A 24,065-nucleotide genomic window follows, 5' to 3' on the forward strand; every position below is an offset into this window, starting at 1 on the left:
AGAGAGAGAGAGAGAGAGAGAGAGAGAGAGAGAGAGAGAGAGAGAGAAGAAAGAGACAGATCGGAGTATCGCGCGATTTCTCTCTCTTTACCGAGACACCGTCCGTTCTCTTTTTATTTTCTTCATTTTCCATCGCTCAAGCCGTATATATATGAAAGAAATATATATGTTGGCTTGATATCTGCTACCTTCGAGATCTCGGTGTGTTCGAGACCGTTAATTACGCATCCGTTCTCTATTTTCCGTTTCATTCTTTCGATTGGTTCACTCTTACGTTTTCTTTTCTTTTTCTTTTTAACCATTCACTATGGTTTGGACTTACCAGTAGTGAGGACTGTGCCTGCCACCTTGCTGTGCTCGTACTTGGAGGATCAGCACCCCGGCACGTTGTTTGATCCCCAAGTCACCCGACGAATGGTGGCACGGTGCGCGCAACCGGAAGTCCTCGGACCATGGATGATTTAAAGGGGGAAGGTGCGATCCTCCAAGAACGAATCATGCCCCCATACGCAATCCCTTAGGGACCGATGAATATATTTATATATCTACATACCGAACGCATCTATGCAGCCTATTACATTTCTAATTCAATTATTTCCATTGCAACGACATTTTTACTCGCTTGTCGACTTTAACGGACGAGTCTGTAACAAAGAACAAGAATAGAAACGTTATGCGAGTGAGAAGTGTATAGGTTACGTTTAGGGTGACTACGATAGCGCCATCAGAGGGCTAAAAGGAGGATCGTGAATGGAAAATTATAAATTTAAACATTAATTCGTAAGCAGGATCGAATTCAATGTAATTAGTATAAATATCTCAATTCAAGGATCTTCTATAGGTGTGGAAAAGCACATAGAAAACAGTAAGAAGCTGAAATGATACTTACAAAATTTGAAACATTTGAAACAATAGTTTTCTTATTGTAGTCTCGATTTTTTTGTAACGCTATCAGAAATGGGGAGATATTAGTTGAAGCATCTAGGTTATGAATATAATGTCGTTTTAGTATAAGTATTTATTCGCCATTTTCTATTATTTCAGACAGCTGTTCTTCTCACATACAGACCATATTTTTCTCAAAAGTAACCTCGCCTATTTTATCATTATTCCACGGAAGAAGACAGTACGCTTCTTGAATTAGGCTGGACAAGCAGAGTCTGCATAACCTATCTCCGTATCGTGTTCTTGTTTTTTTTACTCCAGATCCGTCCCTCGAAGCATCGACATGCGATTAAGCGTCACCCCATATAGTTACCTTGTTTACATGCGTTATTATTATTCAATAAAAGGCACTGTGACAGGCTGCGTACGGATGCGCGCGATACACCGCATATTCTATATATATATTATTATTATTATTATTATTATTATTATTATTATCTACCTACCTACATCGATCTCATTCTATTCAGCACTACACAGAACGCTTAAAATATTCAGCTTAACATACTCCAACTTTATATATATATTATATATATATATCGCAGATAATCCAGCCCTTTGAGAATTTATTACGTACCATACTTTTTTCATTACGCCTATTACGTATCTATTACATGACATATATGCATGCGTTCTACTCTCACGAAAGTAACCAAAACACCGATTGAAAATACCCCCCCTTTTATTTACCTACCTCGGGACGATCATTCCTTTCATTTGCCGAATGATCTTTTCTCCACCCCCACCCCCACCCCCACCCCCCACCCTCTACCCCTACACTACCCCGATAACCCGAAAAACAGTGCTCGATAACCAAAAACAAAATCCACAAACAAGACACCAAAAAAAAAAAGTGAATGAACCCAAAAAAAAAAACAAAAAGTGGATATGTTCCCGCTTCACTGCCGATACACGCGCGACTGCGACAAATATCGCGCGGCGCTATAGTCTTGGCGTTGCGTTATTCTCCCCTCCCCTCCCCTCCCCCTCCCCTCACCCCCCACAACGCACCACCGTTTGTAAAATCAATTTGTATCGTTTCCCGGTTCGTCCGTAGGCATTGGCTCCTCTGGCGCGGGCCAACGCGCACGCCAGCCGCCCAATGGAGTCGCGGATCGTATTGGCAGCGAAGCGAGAATATTGGATCGCATTGAACCGTTGACCGCGGAACCTGATTTGACAGACGGAATCGATTGTTCTCGCGCTAGCCCGTCCTTGCCTCGGGATACCGTTGCGCCACGAAAGAGAGAGAGGAGGGAACTCGTTGAACCGATTCTATGTATCCTTGGCTGGAGGCCCTTCAGCGTCGACTCGGAGTCCCATGTATCGCTGAGAGAAGGAAAGATCAGTTTTTCAGGGAGTGCGGAGCGTGTCTGGTCAGACACTGTACTTATTCCACCGATAGGACGGACCTCGACTCGTGACTGATCTTTCTTTCTCTTTATGATAGATTCTGGTAGATTCAGACAATCATTCACGAACTATCAGTTATCTATGAGCAAACAGGTAGAAATAGATAGAAATTATTTTATTATTTTTTGAACTTTTCATTGAGGGAAATTGAACAAAAGTCCGTTAATAAATGTATAGAATTCAGTCTTAATTCTGCAGGTATTATTCGATCATTAAATATTACGAATATGTTATCTTACTCTTCAATTTTTCTTGATTTTACCCAAAGTTTCATTTCCTTTTGTCTATAATTCCTACGAAATATTCTAACGGTGTTGACTATTATTGTTTACGATCCATCGCTACCTTTGTCCATAGATTAAGACTGTGACTTGTCTTTCGTATTAATTTTTACTAAATCGTTGCTCTCCGCTCCCTCAAGTCGTCTTAAATTTTGATATAACGATTCGAGAGCGTCGAATCAGCGTTCCGCGGGTCGACAGATCAACGACACGATCCCACTTCGAAAGACCTCGATATATGTTTGATTTGTAACAGTCGAGTTGCGGTGATGCGAGGCCAAGTTGTGACCGAGCAAGGGATCGGAATAATAGGCATCAGGGTGTCCGTGGACAGGGACTCACGCTTCGGATTCACGTTGACCAGAGCGGACGGATGGTAAGTAGAATTCTAATCAATTTCGTTTATTAACCACTTGCGCTGGAAAGACGCGACACGCACGTCGTGATGCTTTTGTCACAGAAACAAAAACGACGTGCATTATATTTATATCAGGGACTATAACTGTTGTAAGTAAAAAGAAAAAAAATGATGGTATAACAAATATTTCATCGACTAAAATTGTATTGGTTACAAATAAGGATTACAAGTGACCGAAAATTTTTTCTTTTGTTGGTAAATGGTATCGTAAGCAATTAAAATGAACTTCTCTCATTGATAATTGTTACGACTCATAACTTATGAGTGATCGAAATGAATTTCTTTCATAGATAACTCCTTTGAGCAATCGAAAAAGTATTGAACACTAATAACTATTGTTTGTAACCAAAAAGTTTAAAAATCGATACCTTTTAATCATTTTATTCTTCGATTTTTTTTTCCTTATATTCTGTGTTGATTATCTTGAATTTCAATAATAATCAATTCTTTACTAATGATTTTTATTGTTGAAAATTTTAGAATAACTTATTCTTGGTCCTTGATTTGTATAATTTTATAATCAATCGATGCTCTATATTCCCTTCAAAAAACTATTGAAAGTTCTAGGTCGAAAATTAATTAGTTTAGAATTTTTTGCCAGCGCAAGTGGTTAAAATTTGTGTCAACTCAACGAAGCTCTATTTCGCGTAACACTCTGTCCAACGTAACTAACGGCATTACCTAACACTTTCGCTGCGGATGACGCATATGTGCGTCCAACTGAAAATATATGGTTGTTTCGTTATTTACCAGTTTTCATTTTTTTTTTTTTTTTTTGTTCGGCAATGATATTATATATATAAAATAAGTTACCACAAATATATGTTTTTCAAAATAAATCATATTAGAACATTTGTAAGAAATTTTTCATTAAAAAAAATATCATAATTGCAGCTCTCAGCGAACGACAACTTATTTTCGTCCGCAGCGAAAGTGTTAATACTCGAACACCGAACGTGATTTCTCCTCTTAAATCCCCCGAAACACAGCACCCAAGACCGTAAAAGCGACTTTCATTCGTAATCAGACAGTCGAAAGGAAAAAAATCTACGCACCCTCGATTCGTGGGTTGGGACGAGAAGTGGAGGGGGAGGCGTTAGTTGATCCCCCACGGGTGTCTGCATATGTAGGAGTAGTATTTGTGCACGATGATGCGCGTCTAACGTGTACGCCAGCTTGGACGTCCTTCGGTAATAGGATCAAGGCTCCATTGTAACGAAGGGCGGAGAGAAGGAGACGACGGGAACACCTATATCAGCCAGGTGTATAGTAATCCTGGCGAGAATAATCCTGAAACACGGAGCTGGAGGAGTTGGCTCTGTAAACCACATCAAAGCCCGAGCTAATGATGTCGAAAGCTTCCTAATTACTCCGTGCAAACCTGCGTGATTAGTCTGACCTCCGTTGCCACCATCCTCTCCCCCTCTAACTCCGATCGCCGTCGAAATTTTACTGTAATATGGCAAACTACGAATGAGAGATTGCATCGCGGAGAAATTCTCGACATTTGCGACTACGACTCAAGTTGTTTCGGGTAATCCCCTCGAAGGGGATACTATTGTACTCGTTCTATTTCCGTTTAACGAATGCACCCGAAGTAGATGACGAGCCACCAGTTTTTACCCTTCAATTCTTTATAAAATTCTTCACAACTCAAGTTCTATTTAAATTATTCTTTCCTGTAACCCGAAAGTGACCATCGCGAGTTATTTGAAGAAAAAATTCTATCTAAAATAGTATACGACTCCGTCCAACAGAAACGCGAGAAAATGGACAAAACTGCCCCTTTGTTGTACAAAATAAGTCTATTACAATCTTCGGAACCTGTCTCGCCGCAACGAGTATTCTCCCCCTTTTCCCCGAACACCTGAAACTACCTTCTCGAGTCGGCCAGGGTTGAGGCGAACACGTATCTCTTATCGATCGGGCAGACACCCCAAACGCAATACCGGAAGCGGTATATAGTTTGAAATGCATTTACCTACTTCGATCAGGTTTGACGTGCTGGTCAACGGCGGCGGTGCAGTGACGCTTCAGTTCCAGCGTAGCCCCTTCAAACCCCTTACGAGGACCGTGTTCGTGCCATGGAATCAAATAGTCGTTCTACCTCCCGTGGTGATGACCCTTAGCATGGATGGCGAGTCCCATAAATCCAACCAACCCCCCAGTCCAGCTGTCGGTAAGTATCAATCCCTGGACACCATCACTTTATCTTTCTTTTTCTGTTCACCTTATGTCGCGTATCGCCAAACGCCATAATTAACATTACATTCTATGTCGTCGTGTATCGCGAGCCTATGTTCCTTGTTTACGTTTCACCTGATTTCATTGATTTGGAAAACACGTTGATCACCGATTCATCGTCGAGGTAGAGCGCAACGGAGTCACCCGAGACATCACTGAACGTGTGTGCCGTCTTTGTTCCGTCCTTAAGTGTTTATGTTTTTAAGTTCCTTACCATTTATGGCGTACAATATGATAGGCTTCCCAGGGATATCGATGGGGCTCTTTAGCGAGCACGGCCCGTGCCTGGAGCACGACCACGAGCTACTGCGACCCGTCATCGTCAGTACTTGGATGCCAGAGAAGGTGGGCGGGCTGCCTGGGAAGAGCTTGGTGTTCGCTGAAAGTCAGGTGAGCTCTCAAACAAATTGCTATCCTCCTGCAAATTGATATCCTGGCGTGGTTTATTATATAATTCGAGGACAAACGTCTTTACGGAGCATAGGATTAGAGTTGCATGGTGGATTCAAGTATGGAACTGAACTGTGGCGGCGACGAGTTATGTTTAGTTTTTTAAGTAGTTCGGCTGGATGAATGGACCGACCGGCGACTGACTTGCAACTGAACGCTGTAATGTAACTGCTCGGCACAAATTTTACGGTTCGGCACCAGCGTTACATTATTAGGTCGTTTTTGGAATCATGCTTCCAGTTCAGTGAAAAGTTGACGATCAAAAAGGTTCGTCAAAAAACCGACAGACCAGTGCTAGTTCGTCCAGACTAAGCGAATGCTCGCGTTACATTACAATGTTCTGTTGCATGTCAATCGCCGGCTTTAGATTATTGGTTCAAATGCCGAACAAATGTTTATATTATTAGGTCGAATGTTCCTTAGAGTGAATGCGTTTGCTTAAACAGAGTGCGAGCGATAGGTGAGAACGAAGAAAGAATGTCTGTGATGCGTGAGCGAACGAATGATCAGTTCCTAAGTCAGTCATGCCAGAGAGTTCGTTGAGACGAGTATCGCTACGCGAGTGTCTCGAAATCAAAAGTTTAGTTAAAAAGGATAAGACGTTTCTTCGTTCTACTCCGGATGACCACTATGGAACAAAACTGAGGACTAACACTTCCAACACCGAGTCTTCTAGCTTCCGTAGATCTCTAACCTCTCCCGTTCAGCTGTCTTTAGACTTACAAGGCTACCGGCATTATTTACCTTCAGGACCTCCGTTCCACCAACCGTCCCTCTCGTCCCTCTCGTCCGAGTCAAAGTGAGCCCTCCTCGAAGCGATTTAAAATTCAAATGTCCATCCTCTCGCGGAACCATCGTAAACAACATTTTCGAGGAAACGCTTGTCACCTTCTTGCAGATCGTCCAAGAGAGCATCGCTATTCCTGGCTCGAATCTACACTTGATGTACCAGAGCAGTCAGGCAGCCGGGTACTTGTCGACGGTAAGGATGCAGCTGACTGGCCCGTTCATTCCAAAGTCGCTGACGCACGTGCACGTGCACGTGGAGATCGAGGGTTCGCTTCACACGAAAACCTACGAGGCGGATCCGAACCTGACGCATACGTTCGCTTGGAATAAACGGAACGTTTACAAGCAGAAGGTATACGGCGTGGCTCAGGCGAGAATCTCCATCGGCTACCAGCACTCCACTTGCCCGTCTGTGATCTGGGAGACGCAGACGGCCACCCTCCAAGGATTCGACGTGGACATATCGGACATCGGCGGCTGGGGACTCGATATCCATCACCACTACAACTTCCACGAGGGTATTTTGCAGAAAGGCGATGGAACGACTCTCCACTTCAAGCAGTATCCTCGCACCGTGAAGGTGGTGATGGGCACTGGCTTGAAGAGGAGCTTGGTCTGCCAGGACTGCAACGGCCTCGCCAAGGACGCGAGGCTCTTGACTCCGGTAGCCCTCACCAGTGGTCCCGATGGCAGCATTTACGTGGGCGATTTCAACCTCGTCCGCAGAATCACACCTGACGGAAATGTCTACACCGTTCTGATCTTGAAGTAAGTGTCGCGTTTGATACACTTTCGCGCGGAAAGTTTCGAGTTCGAAACAGTGACATGAGTGGAGGATCGGAGGCGTTGGTTGGAGGATTCATTCGAATCTGCATTTTTCAGTGCGACGCAGGTGGCTTATCAGTACCATCTGTGCGTCTCTCCAGCGGATGGTCACCTTTACATCAGCGATCCTGAGAAACATCAGATCCTGAAAACGCTGACTCTGCAGGTCGTTCAAAACCCCAGCATCAACATCGAGCCAGTTGTAGGAAGCGGTGAAAGGTGCATTCCTGGCGATGAGAGCCACTGCGGGGACGAAGGGCCTGCTATCAGGGCCAAGCTGGCTCATCCGAAAGGTAAAGATCATTTATACGATATAAAGTAGGTGTTGCAATCAAACTGTAAGTCATTCTTTCATTCCAAAGTCACACAGTGATACATAACGACGACAAAACCAAATCAGAGATCATTTACAAAGACGTAAACCCTACCAACACTTTAGCAACTGAGAATTAAATTTACTAAACACTTCACCTTCAACAGGAATAGCAATTGCCGCTGACAAGACCATGTACATCGCCGATGGCAGGAACATCCGAGCAGTAGATCCCCATGGTATTATCCACACCTTGGTAGGACATCATGGACACCATAATCATTGGTCGCCAGCCCCCTGCGTGGGTGCCATTCCAGCCCATCAAGCACAGCTGCAATGGCCCACAGGATTGACCCTGAGCCCCCTGGACGGCTCCCTGCACTTCATAGACGACAGGTTGGTCTTGAAGCTCACCAGCGACCTCAAAGTGCGCGTCGTGGCTGGCACACCTTTGCACTGCACCAGCAACACCAATGGTAACGACGGGGAGCTCACCAAAGTGAATTCATCCACCACCACGAACACCAAAAAGTCCGAAGAGGTCCTGGGCTCTGTCCTAGCCGTTGGCTTCAGTCCAACGGGTGAGCTGTACATCGCAGAGAGCAACTCTCACAAGGTGAACTCCATCAGGATCGTCGACAGCTCTGGGAAGATATCGCATTTCGCTGGACAGCAACAGCAACGACTGCGCGACCAATGCGAATGCAATAATACCACGCCAAGTACAAAGGATCTGGAAAGTTGCGCGTGCACCGATGACGCTAGCAGCACGGAGACTCTACTGTCCTCAAATGCCAAGTTCACAGCCATATCCGCCCTCGCGATTTCGCCTGATGGCGTTCTACACGTGGCGGATCAAGGCAGCCTGCACATCCTCGCTCTTCAGCCTTATCTTCCGAACCACGACGAGAGCGGAGAGTTCCATATACCGTTCCCACCCACCAACGAGGTCTACGTGTTCAATCGATACGGTCAACACATCTCCACAAAGGATCTGACATCTGGCAAGACGCGATACTCGTTCCTCTACAGCAAGAACACCAGCTTCGGTAAGCTGTCGACGGTGACAGACAGCGCTGGAAACAAAATTCAGTTCCTGAGGGACTACAGCAGCGTCGTCAGCTCCATCGAGAACACGCAGGACCACAAGTCTGACCTCAAGATATCCGCGGTTGGCTTCCTCGAGAAGCTGTCGGAGAGAGGCAGATCCGAGATCGCTCTTGGATACGATGGGTCTACTGGTTTGCTTACCAGTCGATCAGGGGTAGGTTTCAGACGTGAGGTGACGACAAGAGTCGAGTTTTTAGTGTTCCAAGTATGTGATGGCGTTTTTTTGTTTCTTTCAGGGTGGCGAAACGTACATATACAACTATGACAGTTTGGGACGCGTGACTGACGTGATTCTGCCCACTGGAGAGAAGCTGAAACTGTCTTCGGACTTATCCGACGACGAGGGGTTGTCGGTGAAGGTGTGGGCTCCTCTTCAGGCTTTATCCAAGGGCGACAAGCAGAGGAGCGTTGAATTCTTAATGAGGAACGAAAAATCCAAGATACTAACGATTACAGATGGTGAGTCCGAAGATGAAGTGACTTAAAAAGAATTAAGTATGACGATAGACGCTCTTTTTGAAGTTGTATGATAACAGTTTATTAGGTAAATCGTACATAATATGAAAAGAATACACGCGTGACGACACACGTCCAATACGGTCGATACCTCGAACGAATATAACGTTAAATAAAAAACAATCGTTCGACTTGCGAGTCACACAGAACGGGACATCGATCGATAAAACAAATACGATCGGCGAAACGGTCTAAATACTCTATTTCCAACAGAAGTCTATCAACACATTTGTTTCGCGTCTATCTTCTATTTTTAATTTAAATAAAACTCCTAAATCATCCCCTAACGATTTTTCTTACCCCTTCCAGCCACGAAAGTCAAGCAAGCGATATCCTTCACGAACAGTAGCTTGGAAGTCCTCCTCCCTGGCGGTGGAAGAGTCCTAAGCGCCGCTACTACAAAGCATCCACTGCTGGAAGCCGCGTTGCCAGTGGAAGCTGAAATGTTACCCATGTGGAGCTTCCAATTGATGACATTAGGAGAGTTGACGAACACCATGACCACCACGTACAGCCTGGTAGGCGACGTCAGCCACTTGCAGCAGACCCTCAACAGGGAGATCTGGGTGAACGACACACGGGTGATCGGCGTGGAATTTGAACAAGCGTTGAGTCGCGAGACTTTTTACGACAAGACGAGGAATCCATTGTTAACTGTCATCTTTGATCCTGCTGGATTGCCACTGATCTGGCAGCCCCACGAACAAGGTTACAACCTGAGCATAACGTACGACAGGTTCAATCGCATAGACAGCTGGAAATGGGGTAGCTCTGACGAAACCTACGGCTACGATCACCACGGACAGCTGTCAGAAGTGACGAACAGCCAGGATGGTACCAAACAGTACACCTACAACGACTTCAACATGCTCTCCAAGATCACCCTGGCCAGCAAGAGGAAATTCGAGCTCCAGTACGACGACGACGGCGGTCTGCGACACATCATCCTCCCATCGGGAACCAAGCACTCGTTCTCGTGTCAGGCCTCGCTGGGCTTCCTCAGGGTCACCTATACCCCGCCAGGCAGCATCAGGGCGTACTTGCAGCACTACAGCCACGATGGAAACCTTCTGCAGACCGTATTTCCTGGAGACGGAGCTCGCATCGTGTACAGGTACCACACTTCGGGACAACTGGCTGAAGTTGTACACGGAGATGGAAAGAGCGAGATCAGGTACAGCGAGAGTGGCCTTCCTTCCGAAGTGATACACTCGGAGAGGGACGTCGAGTACAAGTGGGACTATCAGTACAGTGCCGGGTTATTAGTAGAGGAACGAATTGACTTTGGTGCCAAGACTGGGCTCAGCAACGCAAAGTTTACCTTTGATTACGACTCGAACTTCAGGCTGATCAACGTCCAAGGTAGAATAGGAGGACAAACTCTGCCTGCGCATACAATGGCTTACAGCCCTAGGACAGGCATGCTCGAGCAGATCGGCCAGTTCAAGGTGACCAGACCCCAGTCCAACGAAACCACCGTGTTCGATGGCACAGCGCTCTTCTCTCGGATGACTGACGACAGATTCTTGGAGACCCAAGTGACGTTGACGTTCCACCAACTGGAGGTCTTCAGAATGGAGTTTACCCACGATTCCAGGGGTCGCATCAACCAGACCAGGACCTACACGCGTAACGTCGCCGTCAACACGTACACCAACGTGAAAAATTACACCTGGGACTGCGACGGTCAATTGACCGGCGTCGAGGCGCAGGAACCGTGGGGATTCAAGTACGACGCCAATGGGAACATGCTGTCGCTTACGTACAGAGGCAACACGATACCCATGGAGTACAACAACATGGACAGGATCGTCAAGTTCGGCGAAGGTCTTTACAAATACGATAACAGAGGCTTGGTGGTGCAGAACGCTAGAGAGGAACGATTCAACTACAACGCTAAAGGACTCCTCGTCCGTGCCACCAAACGCGGACGATTCGACGTTCGCTATTATTACGATCACCTTAATCGACTCGCCACCAGAAAGGACAACTATGGAAATGTCACGCAGTTCTTCTACAACAATCAGAAACGTCCCCACGAAGTCAGCCAGATATACAGTCCACGAGACGGTAAATTGATGTCGCTGGTGTACGACGACAGGGGACACCTCATCCACGCACAAGTTTATAGACACAAATACTATATCGCCACCGATCAGTGTGGCACTCCCATCATGATCTTCAGCCAGTACGGCGAAGGAATCAGGGAAATCATGCGATCACCCTATGGACATATCGTTTACGACTCGAATCCGTACTTGTATCTGCCTGTCGACTTTTGCGGAGGACTTCTCGATCAGGTGAGATCAAAATTATTTATTTGCAACTTTCACGTCTGATGTTCGATCTAATTTGTAGGTGACTTCGTTGGTGCACATGCCAAATGGGAAAGTGTACGATCCATTGATCGGCCAGTGGATGTCTCCTCTGTGGGAGAACGTCCTGGACAGGGTAGACACCCCCACGCATCTGCATCTGTATAGATTCAACGGAAATGATCCTATCGACGTCAGGCACACGGACAAAGCGAATCAACCAACAGGTGAGCATGTTATAGATGTTTAAAATTCACTGAGACAAGCTAGTTTTATGGCTCTCTCTCTTTATTAATACATTTACCATCACGTCACTCACATATAAAGATGACAGGAATTCGCACTGAGGAATTAAAAATATTAATTCTGAAAGCGAGGTGATCACAAAAATTAATCTATATAGGATTGATAAACTCTAAATAGGTTGGAGAAATAAGTACTACTACAAATGTAGGATTTCGTCATTTCTAAGTATATAGAAAGCAAATTTAGCCTCGTAGGAAATTTCATGAGTATTAGTCTGGCAGTCAACGTGATAACACTCGAGGCATGTTTTTCTGGTATCTACCAGCAGCTCGAGATATTTCTTAACATTCTATTGCTACGAGTTCTAAGCTATCGAGATTTTACAAGGTAACATTTACCTCACCGACAATCATTTTATTAATACGTCGAACTCCGAAGAAATTGAACCTAAAAACTTTGGGTATTGTAGATTTACTCCGTGAAATCTAATGGTGACTGAGTGTCACCTCTCGAGTGCAAAGGGTTAATATAGCTCAGAAACACTTCAAACGATCGAACGTTCTTTAAAGAAATCGTTTACTTCGAACCTCGAACGACAGATCTGCACAATTCGCGAAAATAGTCGATAATCTTTAACCCATTTCAATCTTCCAGACCACATATCATGGATGTCGCATCTGGGGTACGACCTGAAGAGCCTCGCGCCCCAACTGTTCCCGGAGGAGTTACCAGACACCCTGATTCCGCCAGCTCTGGGTCCAGGCACCTCCATCTTCGGTAAAAAGAAGAAGACCAGGAACCTGAGCGTTCGATCAGGCTTCCTCGCTTATATCGCGCAAAGGCACTCGGGTGACGCCATCAGCCTATCCGCTCCGCCACGCTCGGCGCTGAAGAAGGACACCAGCGACCTGATACCCAGTCGACTCGGTGCTGCGTCCGATCCTCCGTTCGGAAAAGGGATCCTGGTGTCCAGGACAGCCGAGGGTCAGGCTGTCGTGTCCAGCGTGCCAACCGCGAACGCCATTTACGGCGACGTGTTCACGTCGGTGTTCAACCGTTCCTACTTCCTTCCGTTCACCTTCGTGGTGCACAGCGCCCAGCAAGACGCTTTCTACTTCGTCAAGGAGGAGACCTGGCGAGCCAGCGAAGACCGCGGACAGTTGAAGCGTCTCGGTAGCCAGGTGAACACCACGTTCCACGAGAACGAGAACGGAAGTGGCAGCAGCTCGCTGATAGACGTGAAAATTCACGGCGCCAGTTACGTGGTGAACCTACGATACGGCACCACCGCCGAGAAAGAGAAACAAAGACTGCTTCACCACGCCAAGGCCACCGCCATACGCAAGGCCTGGCACAGGGAACGCGAGGCACTCAAGGCCAACACCCCCACGACGGTCGAGTGGATGGTGGCCGAGCAGGACGAGATCCTCAAGTCCGGCCTCGCTTCTAATTACGAGGGCGAGTACATCCACGACGCGCAGCTCTATCCAGAACTCGCCGAGGACCCGTACAACATCCGTTTCGTGAAGAAGGCCGTCGACCCATCCAGCAAAAAACGTCGCAGAAGGAGAGGCGCGCCCACCTGCAAACTCTGGTGGCTCGACAAGATATGCTAGATCCGTCTAGTCAGAGTTCTCCTCCCCTGAGTCGGGGGAACTGTCCAAAATCGAAGCAACAGGAATTTTCGAACGTGGCGCGGGAGGGAGTCCGGATGGATGAGAGAAGATACGAGTATCGTGCCGCAGCGTCCGACGTGTTGCGCGCGCGAAACGTACTGAACACTATCAAAAAAAGTTTTATACCAAAGTCTATTTGTGTATTTCAAAGATGCCAAAAACATTAAGGTTAATATGATTATATTGTACCGTGATAGGGTGTAGTGTGTAAGGGTTTGAAACACGTGCGCCGTGGTCTACGAGGTGTTCGCCTGTTCGCTATACGGCGTTCACGAGAGGACACGAAAACATTCCGGGGATACCTGTCTCTCATTCGAATAGAAATTGGGGGACGTGTTAAGGAGGATCAGACAACCCGAGGTTCCTCGCGTCGAGGGTACGGTGAATCTTGATGAACGGGGAGTCGGAACCCTTGGTCCGCGACCTGTGAGACTCCTGAAACGAAATTCGAGTCTGCGTGAAACGTGAGATATGAAAGAGTCAGGAACGCGTCGTATGGAAATGCGCAAAATGAAGAACGCTTCCGTTGAACGCGATGGAAGTGGTCTGAGATGAAAGCTGACCCCCTAGAGCAGGCCATTCGTCGTTGAGGCGAATCGAGTGAGAGAAACTAGTCAATATATAGCTTTACATTGACGTAGAAACTTTTTCCAGTAGGATAAGTACGTCGAGGAGGATGACAGCCGCGATCGTCGATGTACAATGCGAGTGTGCTCGCCTGTCCATTTGAAGAGGACACGTCAGATACGGGCGGAAGCGCGTATCTCAACAATGAATGGCCCTGTGAAAGCAGAAGAGGACCTGGAAGGACCAGCATCCAAGATAGAAGATATATCGACGCGTGCTTCGAATTGATACATCCCAAACTTAGGCGAAAAGATGTCAAGGTGTACTATAAAGTGGTGCTTTCTCGTGCGACAGTAAAACGAGGGTGAATAGTTAGAGGACATCGGAACATACTAAATAGCGTTGCTAAGGTATTTTTAACTGATGGATGTGCCCTATCCCCGCTCCCCCTTTAGCGTCCGTCACTTTCGTGAGGATTTCTATGTCGCGTACGAATTGTTCCAAAATGGAAGCTTCTTCTTCGTCGTTGGTCCGAGGGGCTATCGGTAGACGGAAGTGAACCCCCCCCCCCCCCTCGACGACAGTGACGGGGCAGCAGAATGAAGCGATGTCTGTCTGTTTATGTAATAAAAGCCACGCGAATCACGTGGACAAACTCATTATCGGTAATAATACGTATACACAATATGCATATTCGTGCTTGCTGGATATGAATAACGAACGTTAACTATCGTTTCTTCACCGAGTAACTAAGTGTGTATATCTAAATTAACGCTGATCAGTACCGATCGTTTCGCTGTATACTGAACGCCATATACGTCTCTACGTGCATAAGATATTATTTAGCACCTATCCCCACCCAATCTCCAGTGAACCCTTTCGGTCCGTTGCATCGCGTTCAACGTCTACGAAGATTAGAACGAATAGCTTTAACTCTTTAAGGGTCCAGATTGTCCGAGTTTCGGACATCTTTAGAACCGGCAAGGATTAAGGTTTCGAATGTCGGCACCGAGAGGGTTTTAATACATACTCAGAGACCACGAAAGGGTTTTAATCAAAGTGATTATATAGATAGAGTAGAAGAGAAGGCTTCGCGGAGATGTAAGATGCGAAGAAAGGAAGAAGAAATCGAGCATGTTTGTTTCTATGGTAAAATTGATCAGAATTTGAAAACTTGGTGGGAGAAATCAGGAATTAAGGGGCATCTGACACCAGAGATTTCTGAAGTGACATTTCCCCTCAATTCCCTTCCACAAAAGTTTCTTGAAATTGTTAGAGAAGGACAGACGTGCACTCGATCTTTCTTCTCTTACTATTCTTGTTTTACTCCTACTTTCTCGAGTGTCTTCCCTACTCTACCTATATAATTTCTATGGTTCCAACCTTTCCTATCTTCCGCGTACACTGCCCTTTCCCGAACACTCACTGCCCCCCCCCCCCCCTCCACTGCCACTCTTCCCCCTCGTTTCCTTTCTTTCGGTATTCCCCTCGATTGCCCCGACGCATTACTTTCCCGCGTTTCCACGAACGTTCATGTAACTCGCAGTAATCGAACGATTAGATAGTCGGCACCACAACGACACTCGATGTCTGGATAGATGAGAAAACTACAAAACGTAAAAAAAGATAACCTATAACGCTGAGTGTATAAACGAACAGGAAAAAAATGAAATATATAAATATATATATATATAGAAGGAGAGAGATGGAAGGAGAGAAAAAAAGAGAGTTATATAGGAAAGCTTGGTAATGTATTTTTGACTCGAACATCGAGTGTTTAGAGCTACGGTAACACCAAATTCTCCAAAACTCAGCGGTCCAAGAGAGCACTCGTCGGTCAACGTGTTCGAAGACGGTCTTTCTTTGTTTCTTTTTATCAAATATATTAGATATATTGCGTAGACTCGTCGCGCGTTCCACGAAAACGTGTTCGTTCCTTCGTAAATTTCTCCCACTAACAAAAATTAACGCTGCCAACACAAATTTTCAGCGAAGGAACGGCGAACGGACCTCGAAATTGCTGATCGAGCCACGGGCTTCAATTCGTGGACCCCTTAACCAGTGGTTCTTAACCTTTTTAATGAAGATTCTTAGTCTTGTTCGACTAACGGACGACTTAGGAATAAAAAAAAAAATGTGGCAAAGTTCCTTATCTCAACGATTATAGTAATTCAATTTATTCTTTCATCGATTCAATTTCTTTCACGATAACTGCATTTTGTACGATAATACATTCAATTTATTCAATAATCAATTCTATTTTCGTCGTAAAATCAATCTATCCAATAATAATTTCAGTGTTCGATAATAAATGCAACTTAGATAAATGCAATACATTGGTAATTTCAATTTATTCAATACTGAATTCGATAATAAGTTGCTCGTAAATCCCACAAAGGGAACGATATAGTCTAAACGTTTCGACAGAGTATCAGTCGGATGTTCAGTGACTGCGACTAAAATAGATTTACGTTCGAATCGATCTGTATTTCAAACTATATCGTTTCCTTCGGCAAATTCCAATAACAGATCGAGAACTATAAAAGAATTCACAGTGGTTAAGAATCGCTGCTCTAAACACTCACACTGACCCCTCCTCCAACTCCACCCAGAGCCCTTCTGCTCCAAGCCCTCCCTGTTTATTCGTATATCTGCAACCGTATATAATTACCATTGAATCGACAATGGCGTTCGAAGAATCGACTATTTTTCAAAGCGAGAAGTAAAAAGTATCGAGTGTCAAATTATTGAAAATTGCGAGAGAGTGAGAGATAAACCGAGAGAGAGAGAGAGCGAGAGAGAGAGAGAGAGAGAGAGAGAGAGAGAGAGAGAGAGAGAGAGAAAGGGGGTGGGTTAAACGTACGATGGATTCCCAAACGTGCAGGGTCGCAAGAACGGTTCTTCAGCTCGTTCTTCGCAGTTTCGATCGTGCCAGAGAGAAAGTGAACGGTCGAATAAGAAGAAGCAAACGACGCATTCGCTCTCTTCACTTCCGTGAAGTTTCGTCTTTGTTTCGCGGGGAAAAAAAATAAACAAGGGGGAAAAAGAAAATGAAACTTTCTACGCGTTTTCTCTGGAGGATTGAACACGTTTAATATAAATACGAATATAAATATGAATATAAATAAATATATATATATATATACGTATAAATACATAAATATAAATAATTCTGGAATTAACGGGGTAGAACTTGCTCGACGGAGCAGATCGAACGATTATTATTATTATTGATTATTACGATTGTATTAATTAATAACTATACGCGGATCGTGAAATGCGAAAATGAGGAAAATTAACCGAGATCCATGGCCGGAAGCTAGCTGAATCCGTCGGACCACGTGGATGTATGATGATCGATTCTCGCGAAGCGAACCTTGTCGAGATCAGGAACGGCACACGAGAGAGAGAGAGAGAGAGAGAGAGAGAGAGAGAGAGAGAGAGAGATTAAAAAGAAAAAAAAATAATTGAAGAAAGAAAATGTGAGAGTGAGAGCGAGAGAGAGCGAGTGAATGCAGAAGAGTCAAGTCATGCTGCAGCTACTACGACCACTACCCTTTAAGTAGATTAACGCTACTTTGCCGCTGATCTAATTGTTTACTGTCACGTGTTGCTGTAAACCTAAACTAACGATACGATATATTTTATTTATATAATCTAATCGACTGTATTTATTGTAAATAGTCACGATGTTTGCTATGATATAATATATCTGTAATTGGATGGAACCTGCCTGAGACTGCGCCCAGCCCTGTCCTCTATGATTGTGTCTTTCTGTACATGCGATAAACATACTCGAAACAAACAAAAACAAACACACACATACACACACATACGGTTACGTACCTTGACACACAGATCAATACGTATATATACACAAGGTAAACGAAGGGAGCGACTCGGTTACCAAGAAATCCGTGGACGGAGCAGGTGCAAGCACAGGTACCAAGCTTATCCGAGCGACGATGGGAGAGATAAAGACAGATCTGTAACGCGTTCGACGAACTATTGCAGTGTCAATATTTCGTCTAGCATTCGAACGACAATTGGGAGACCGCACTCCGTTTTGTCAGGACTCTGCTCCCCCTTCCGAATCCCTCTATATCGATTCCGTGAATCTCACTCATTCGGGAACCCCCTATCGAGGATGAAAGCGATGATGGTCACAGATAATTTTTATAAATGTATTTCCCTCCCCCACTCTGGCCCCCTGGTACTCGCGACGAACGATGATCGTCGCAGAGGCAAACAAGTTTGACAAAAAGAAAAATGCAAACGAGATAAAAAGAAAAAAATATGATATCGATATAAAATTCCAATTGACGAACCGCTGCCACGTCTGGCACACACACACACTGTGTCACGAAACACAAAACCAGCATGTCCAATAACTTACAATATTACTATCATAAGTACAATATATTAAATGTTTTCAGAAAATATATGATCTATATATGATAATAAAAACGGGAAAACGTTTCATTGGAGAGTACTATCATTCAAGCGTTCTCGATCCTCGTTCATCTTCGACCTCGGGATCTCTTTTACGTGACGGATCGACTGAGTGGACGTTCCTTCAGTTCTATTAGGATGCAGATTGTCAGGACGAAGCTCAGTAACTGCAAAGTAAATCGTTACGGTGATTTTGTTAACAATTTATCTACCGTCAGACTATTTATTCATTTTTTTTCATTCCAGTGATTAAGCTTATAGAATTTATTAACGGAGCTGTTGATTATTTACTTAATTATTTCAATTTTGGGAAACAGACGAGACTTGTGATGTACAGGTTGACCCAAAAATCGGGGAGGAGCCGGAAATGGGGGATAGCTGTGACGATTCTGAACAACAATTTCCTTTGGAAAAATGTCGGATGGGGCTTCGTTAAGGAGATATTAAGCGAAAACCCTGACCAATCAGAGCGCGCGTATACCGCTGGAGCGGCCGTGGTAGCGAAGGCAACGCGCTGGCGGCCGCGCTTGTACGCAAACAAATGACTCGACGTGCATCGAAGGACATTCACGCTGCCTCCTAGCGTGTAGCCTATCGCTACCACGGCCGCTCCAGCGGTATACGCGCGCTCTGATTGGTCAGGGTTTTCGCTCAATATCTCCTTAACGAAGCCCCATCCGACATTTTTCGAAAGGAAATTGTTGATCAGAATCGTCACAGCTACCCCCCATTTCCGGCTCCTCCCCGACTTTTGGGACACCCTGTATATCGTAACAGTATGCAAAAGTTAATTATCAGGATAGATTAATATATAGTAATGTATACGGTTGTTTCCTAAGTGTAACATCTTTCTAAATAGCCCTGGTAGTTAAAGTGTTAACACGGACATATTTTTCGGCTGATAGTTATTCTAAAATCAGAGTCAAATACTTTATTTGACGCTGAAGTCATTAGTTTGTGTTTGACGGCATGCATGACCGAGTGTGAGCGACACTTGGGTGGGTGCGTAGGCGTGCATGCTTCGTATCCAATAAAATTCCCACTCAATTAGAGTTTCCAGATGATGCAAATTTATATCAAATATTCCTTACACATTTGCACATTTACACGTGCAGGTATTATGTTAAATTAGTATGCTATTTAATTGAAGTAAAATAAATCTAGTTAATCGAGTCAGTAGCCCCCTAGCGGTGAATAGACCGAACTAAAATTCCGACATTTGGTCAGCGCCTCTATCGGGAAAACGCTCGAGCTTGTGCTCGATTTGTTCCTATTTTTACCGCTAGATGGCGTTGCTTGCATAGTTTTTTACCGACACCTGTCGGTACGATACCTTATATCGGTAAATAAAAGTATAAATAGCGCCATCTAGCTTTTAAAAAAGCAACCCAGCTTCAGAATTCGGGGCTGGTCGCTTTCTTGATAATTTACATATTTTTCATTTAATTTATATTAAATAACATAATAAACTAAAATAATACGATTGACTGCGAAGGGCGTATATGTATACACGCTCTCAAGAAATAAACTCAGAGAAATATCTATATTCGTTAAATCAATTTTTAATAAATATCAACTTATAGGGAATGATGAGATGAAACATTTTTTATTCGTATAGTTTATTCATGAGACGCTTAGTTTCGAAAATAAAATTTGAAAAGTTAGAAGTTCGTTGCAAGCATTGAATTTCAGGAAAGAGGTCTTTATAAGTTTAAAATTTTTACCTCTGAAACTAAACGTCGTACGAGTAAACTGTAAATATAAAAAAAGTTTCATTTTGTCATTCTCAAAGTTTTTAATTTTTATTTTTGAAACCAAACGACCTATGAATAAACTGTAAATACAAAAAAGTTCCCACTTATAATTCCCCATAAGCTAATATTTTTTTTAAATTCACACCTTTACACATCTTGGAATTTTCAGCGAAAATGGTACCGCAGTCAAAGGGTTAAGATACTTTACCTTATACCTCTGTATTGATTATAATGATTATCCTATTTACCCTTATTAATCTTGTTACTCAAAAATAAGAGCTACTTGGAAACTTTTAATCTTAATTTTTTGCTCAAACTTTTGTTCATTCAACCGCCAACAAACATAATGAACAATTTGCAATCATTTCCTGATTTCAGTAAAGGCTTGAAGGTAAACTAAACAACATAAAAATCAAAGATTCGACCAAACAGTGATAATGATAATTCTAGTCGTTATATCGAGGGATTACCGCGAGTCCTAGCTTAGACCTACGCTAACTTACTATTATCAGGAAAATTAGGAGGGCCGATATGCTTATAGCGTGAATATGCGTCCTGAGTACAAGCACGGCGCTCCTTAAACACCCCGTCTTGAATGCTACAGCATCCGTCATTCGTATACACTACAAATATTTGTTTATGTATGTTTTACAAAACGAGGAAAACAAAGTTCAACTTTACTTCTTCGATAGACGTAGCGCAGCAACTTTTTGGAACGGCGATGCGATACTTCGCCCAGTCGCTCGAAGACTTAATTCCACAACACTTCAACTAGAATACAGTCCTTTCTGAAGTATTCGGAAGGAAATGGAGAGTGCCAGGTGCAAGATACTTCTTAGTGTGTATAAACAAAGTTGATTATTGTAGGAGTGGGAATGTGAGAGAGAAAGAGAGAGAGCGTTAGCTATAGGATAGGTATAAGGATATTGTAACGTAGCTTTAGTTTATTTTAATTTATGACCTGGCCACTTGGGCTGATGTTGTCCAGGCGCGCCTCGGCGTAGCCGCCTAGAACAACGTTCCCCTGCCTGGGAAAAACCCTGGGTAGTGTTTAAATTTAAGTGGAGGTAGAGAAAGAAGCGTTGGAGACAGATTTGGTTGAGCAGTCGAAGGGTAAAGACGGCGCGAATAGACGTAGAGCGGATCGTTGAGCGGACTCTATTCATTTTAATTTCGATAACAGTTAAGTCAGTATTTTATAAATATAGTAACATATAATAAATCCTACATTATCTTACATGTCTGTGAGTGTTGTCCCAAGCTTCTCTACTCGATAACAGCGATTGGTAAGTCTCCATGGAGCTGACCATGTCATTTTGGATGCTTGTCGTGATGTGCTCAAAGATCCAAAAGCTCATTATAGCACTGACGAACATGATGCAGAGGAACAGTAAGCAACACGTGGCATACTGAAAAAAGCGACACTCTCAGAGGGGTAAACAAAACACTGATTTTCTTTTCTCTTCTGTTTTCGACAAAATTGAACGTACCATGTTTAAAAGCTTTCGCCTTTTTCGAGCCAGTCCAACAATCCCTAGCAAGGACGTGAGAAAACCAATGAACCCGGTGAACAATATGGTAATCAGGAAAAAATGCTGTCCCATCAATCTCGACATTATTTTATCATCGGTGAGGGTCCATATTGATGTTACAACGCCAACGATGCCTGCAAGCTTTATTTATATTAAACAACTCTGGATGTTGATGGTGTTAGGTGGTCACTGTTTTAAGGATTTACAGACTTTACACCACTTTGTCGTTTCAAAAAATCGAATTTTTTTGTTTGAAACACTTTCTATGCAGGGTGTCCCAAAAATGTTGGAGATCCTTGAAAGGGGTGATTCGAGGCGTGATTTGAAACAACTTTTTCCTTAGCGAAAATGTCCGAGGTTTCGTTAAGGAGATATTAACCCTTTGCACTCGAGGCTTTTTTTTCTGGTATTTGCCAGCAACTCGAGATGTTTCTTAGCATTCTATTGCCATGAATTCTAAGCTATCTAGAATTGAGAATAAGGTCACTTTAACCTCGCCGACAATCATTTTATTGACACTTCGAGCTCCAAAGAAATTAAAACTAAAGAAACATTAGGTATCGTAGATTTACTGCGTGAAACCTAATGGTGACTGAGAGTCACCTCTCGAGTGCAAAAAATTCGAAAAATTCGAAAATCTGAGAGACTTCAACATAGAATTAACAGAGTCCGCCCGTCTAGCGCGTAGCTTCCGCTACCGTGGCTGTCTAGCGCGTACCCTATACTACTGCGGCCGTCTGGCATATGGCCTAACACTACTGCACTCTGCAGGCACTCCTTAACGAAGTTCCGGACATTTCGCTAAGGAAAAAGTTGTTTCAAATCACCTCCCGAACCATCCATTTCCTTTCAAGGAGTTGCAACATTTTTGGGACACTCTGTACAGTTGCATTTTATTAAAAACGAATATTCTTAAAAGATTTCACTGGCTTTTCACTAGCTTTTGGACTAAGGAAACTAATTAACTTTATTCCACTCTTCTAACTTGGATCTGGTTTAAAATATCATGTCCTCTGCAAAACCATTTATTTTTTAGTGTGTCATGTCTTCGTTTTTGTAAAAATGAAAAAAATAGAAAATCTTTCTCTGTCTAGATTTTATTCTGATTATACTGTTATTTAGTCAATAAAGAAAATGAAAGAAATCTAAATAGTATCAATATTGATACGCAGTAGGCTATAATGGATCAAATATTCTTGTTGTGCCCTGATGCACGAATTGCACCATATGATCGACCGTTGCTCAATCAAGCCTAAATATGTTCAGCTAAAGAATATTATAATAAGACGCAAAGACTGCAAGCTAGAAGCACGATCACATGGTATGGTATGTATATGGTCACGCCTTCGTGATCATTTATTTACCATTTATTGTCATCAGAGACAATAAAAATGACAGTACATTGTAAAACGACGGAACATTGAATAAAGACATCGCCAAGTGCAAATCATCAAAGTTACGATTCTTCGACTCGTCTTCGAACATCGCTGAATTCTAATTCTTTAAACGCTCCGAAACGCACGTTATCCCAAAGTCCTTTAAAAATCGCCCGAAAACATAACATTCTTTTGTAACTCACTTCTGGTTCTCTATGATTGTATAATTACTCGTTAATAATTACTCACAAATGTTACCGCGTTGACGGTTAAAAAGGCAGGTTTAATGCACCGCTGCGACAGACGATTACGCGAGAGCTTGTTGAAACGCATCCCGAGACATTCCGACCTTTTCTCAGTCGAAACGGTACCATTGCTATCCGTGACATCCTCGTCCTCCGTTTCCGTCTCGTCCTCGTTTCTGTCGTTCTCATGGTCTGTTAGCCCCGTAAAGAATTTGTTCCAGTTCATGTATTATATGTTCAACAATCTGAATTCGGCCGTGAAAATAAATGAACGAAAACGAATCTTGCTCTTGATCGTTCCATCCATAGACATATGAAAATATAGACTCGTACATGTTCAGCTTTTCGTAGTTGCATATTACAATCTGTGATTTTCAATCTGTTTCTTTTTTCTAAAATTTTTCTAAAATAGAATCTGTTTTTTTCTATAACACTATTATGGTTATTTAATGTATTACTGTATGTGCATAGTAATAAAAATACTATAGTCTTTTCTATTATTTTTTAAGACCAAATATATTAGATTTACATTGCAAGGAAATTTAGAAGTATTCAAACAATCTTGCATTCTGAATATTAAATTTGGAAATAATTACTT

General features: G+C 43.5%; 2 protein-coding genes across 7 annotated transcripts in view; one reads left to right on the top strand and one right to left on the bottom strand.

Moving 5' to 3' along the window:
- Positions 1-16,386, top strand: part of LOC128887652 (teneurin-a) — a 766,007-nt gene extending 749,621 nt beyond the window's left edge. For 5 of the 6 annotated variants that reach the window (XM_054143776.1, XM_054143805.1, XM_054143786.1 and 2 more), the window contains 10 exons: positions 2,896-3,015; positions 5,052-5,236; positions 5,540-5,691; positions 6,650-7,308; positions 7,423-7,658; positions 7,846-8,942; positions 9,025-9,247; positions 9,614-11,604; positions 11,663-11,846; positions 12,520-16,386. In XM_054143776.1, coding sequence (XP_053999751.1) covers positions 2,896-3,015; positions 5,052-5,236; positions 5,540-5,691; positions 6,650-7,308; positions 7,423-7,658; positions 7,846-8,942; positions 9,025-9,247; positions 9,614-11,604; positions 11,663-11,846; positions 12,520-13,481 — 5,809 coding nt within the window. In that variant the 3' untranslated portion in view covers positions 13,482-16,386. The remainder of the gene's footprint in view (positions 1-2,895; positions 3,016-5,051; positions 5,237-5,539; positions 5,692-6,649; positions 7,309-7,422; positions 7,659-7,845; positions 8,943-9,024; positions 9,248-9,613; positions 11,605-11,662; positions 11,847-12,519) is intronic. The other variant, XM_054143796.1, reaches the window with a different exon arrangement.
- A 204-nt stretch (positions 16,387-16,590) lies between these two features.
- Positions 16,591-23,598, bottom strand: LOC128888000 (leukocyte surface antigen CD53-like). Its single transcript, XM_054144564.1, has 5 exons — positions 23,472-23,598; positions 21,805-21,980; positions 21,553-21,723; positions 20,996-21,085; positions 16,591-18,727 (listed from the first exon to the last, which is right to left on the bottom strand). Exons 2-5 carry the CDS (start codon positions 21,928-21,930, stop codon positions 18,653-18,655), a joined length of 462 nt encoding a protein of 153 aa, XP_054000539.1. The 5' UTR covers positions 21,931-21,980; positions 23,472-23,598; the 3' UTR covers positions 16,591-18,652.
- Between the last annotated feature and the right edge of the window lie 467 nt (positions 23,599-24,065).

The sequence above is a fragment of the Hylaeus anthracinus genome, unplaced genomic scaffold, assembly GCF_026225885.1.
Source record: "Hylaeus anthracinus isolate JK02 unplaced genomic scaffold, UHH_iyHylAnth1.0_haploid 0, whole genome shotgun sequence".
Taxonomy (NCBI): domain Eukaryota; kingdom Metazoa; phylum Arthropoda; class Insecta; order Hymenoptera; family Colletidae; genus Hylaeus; species Hylaeus anthracinus.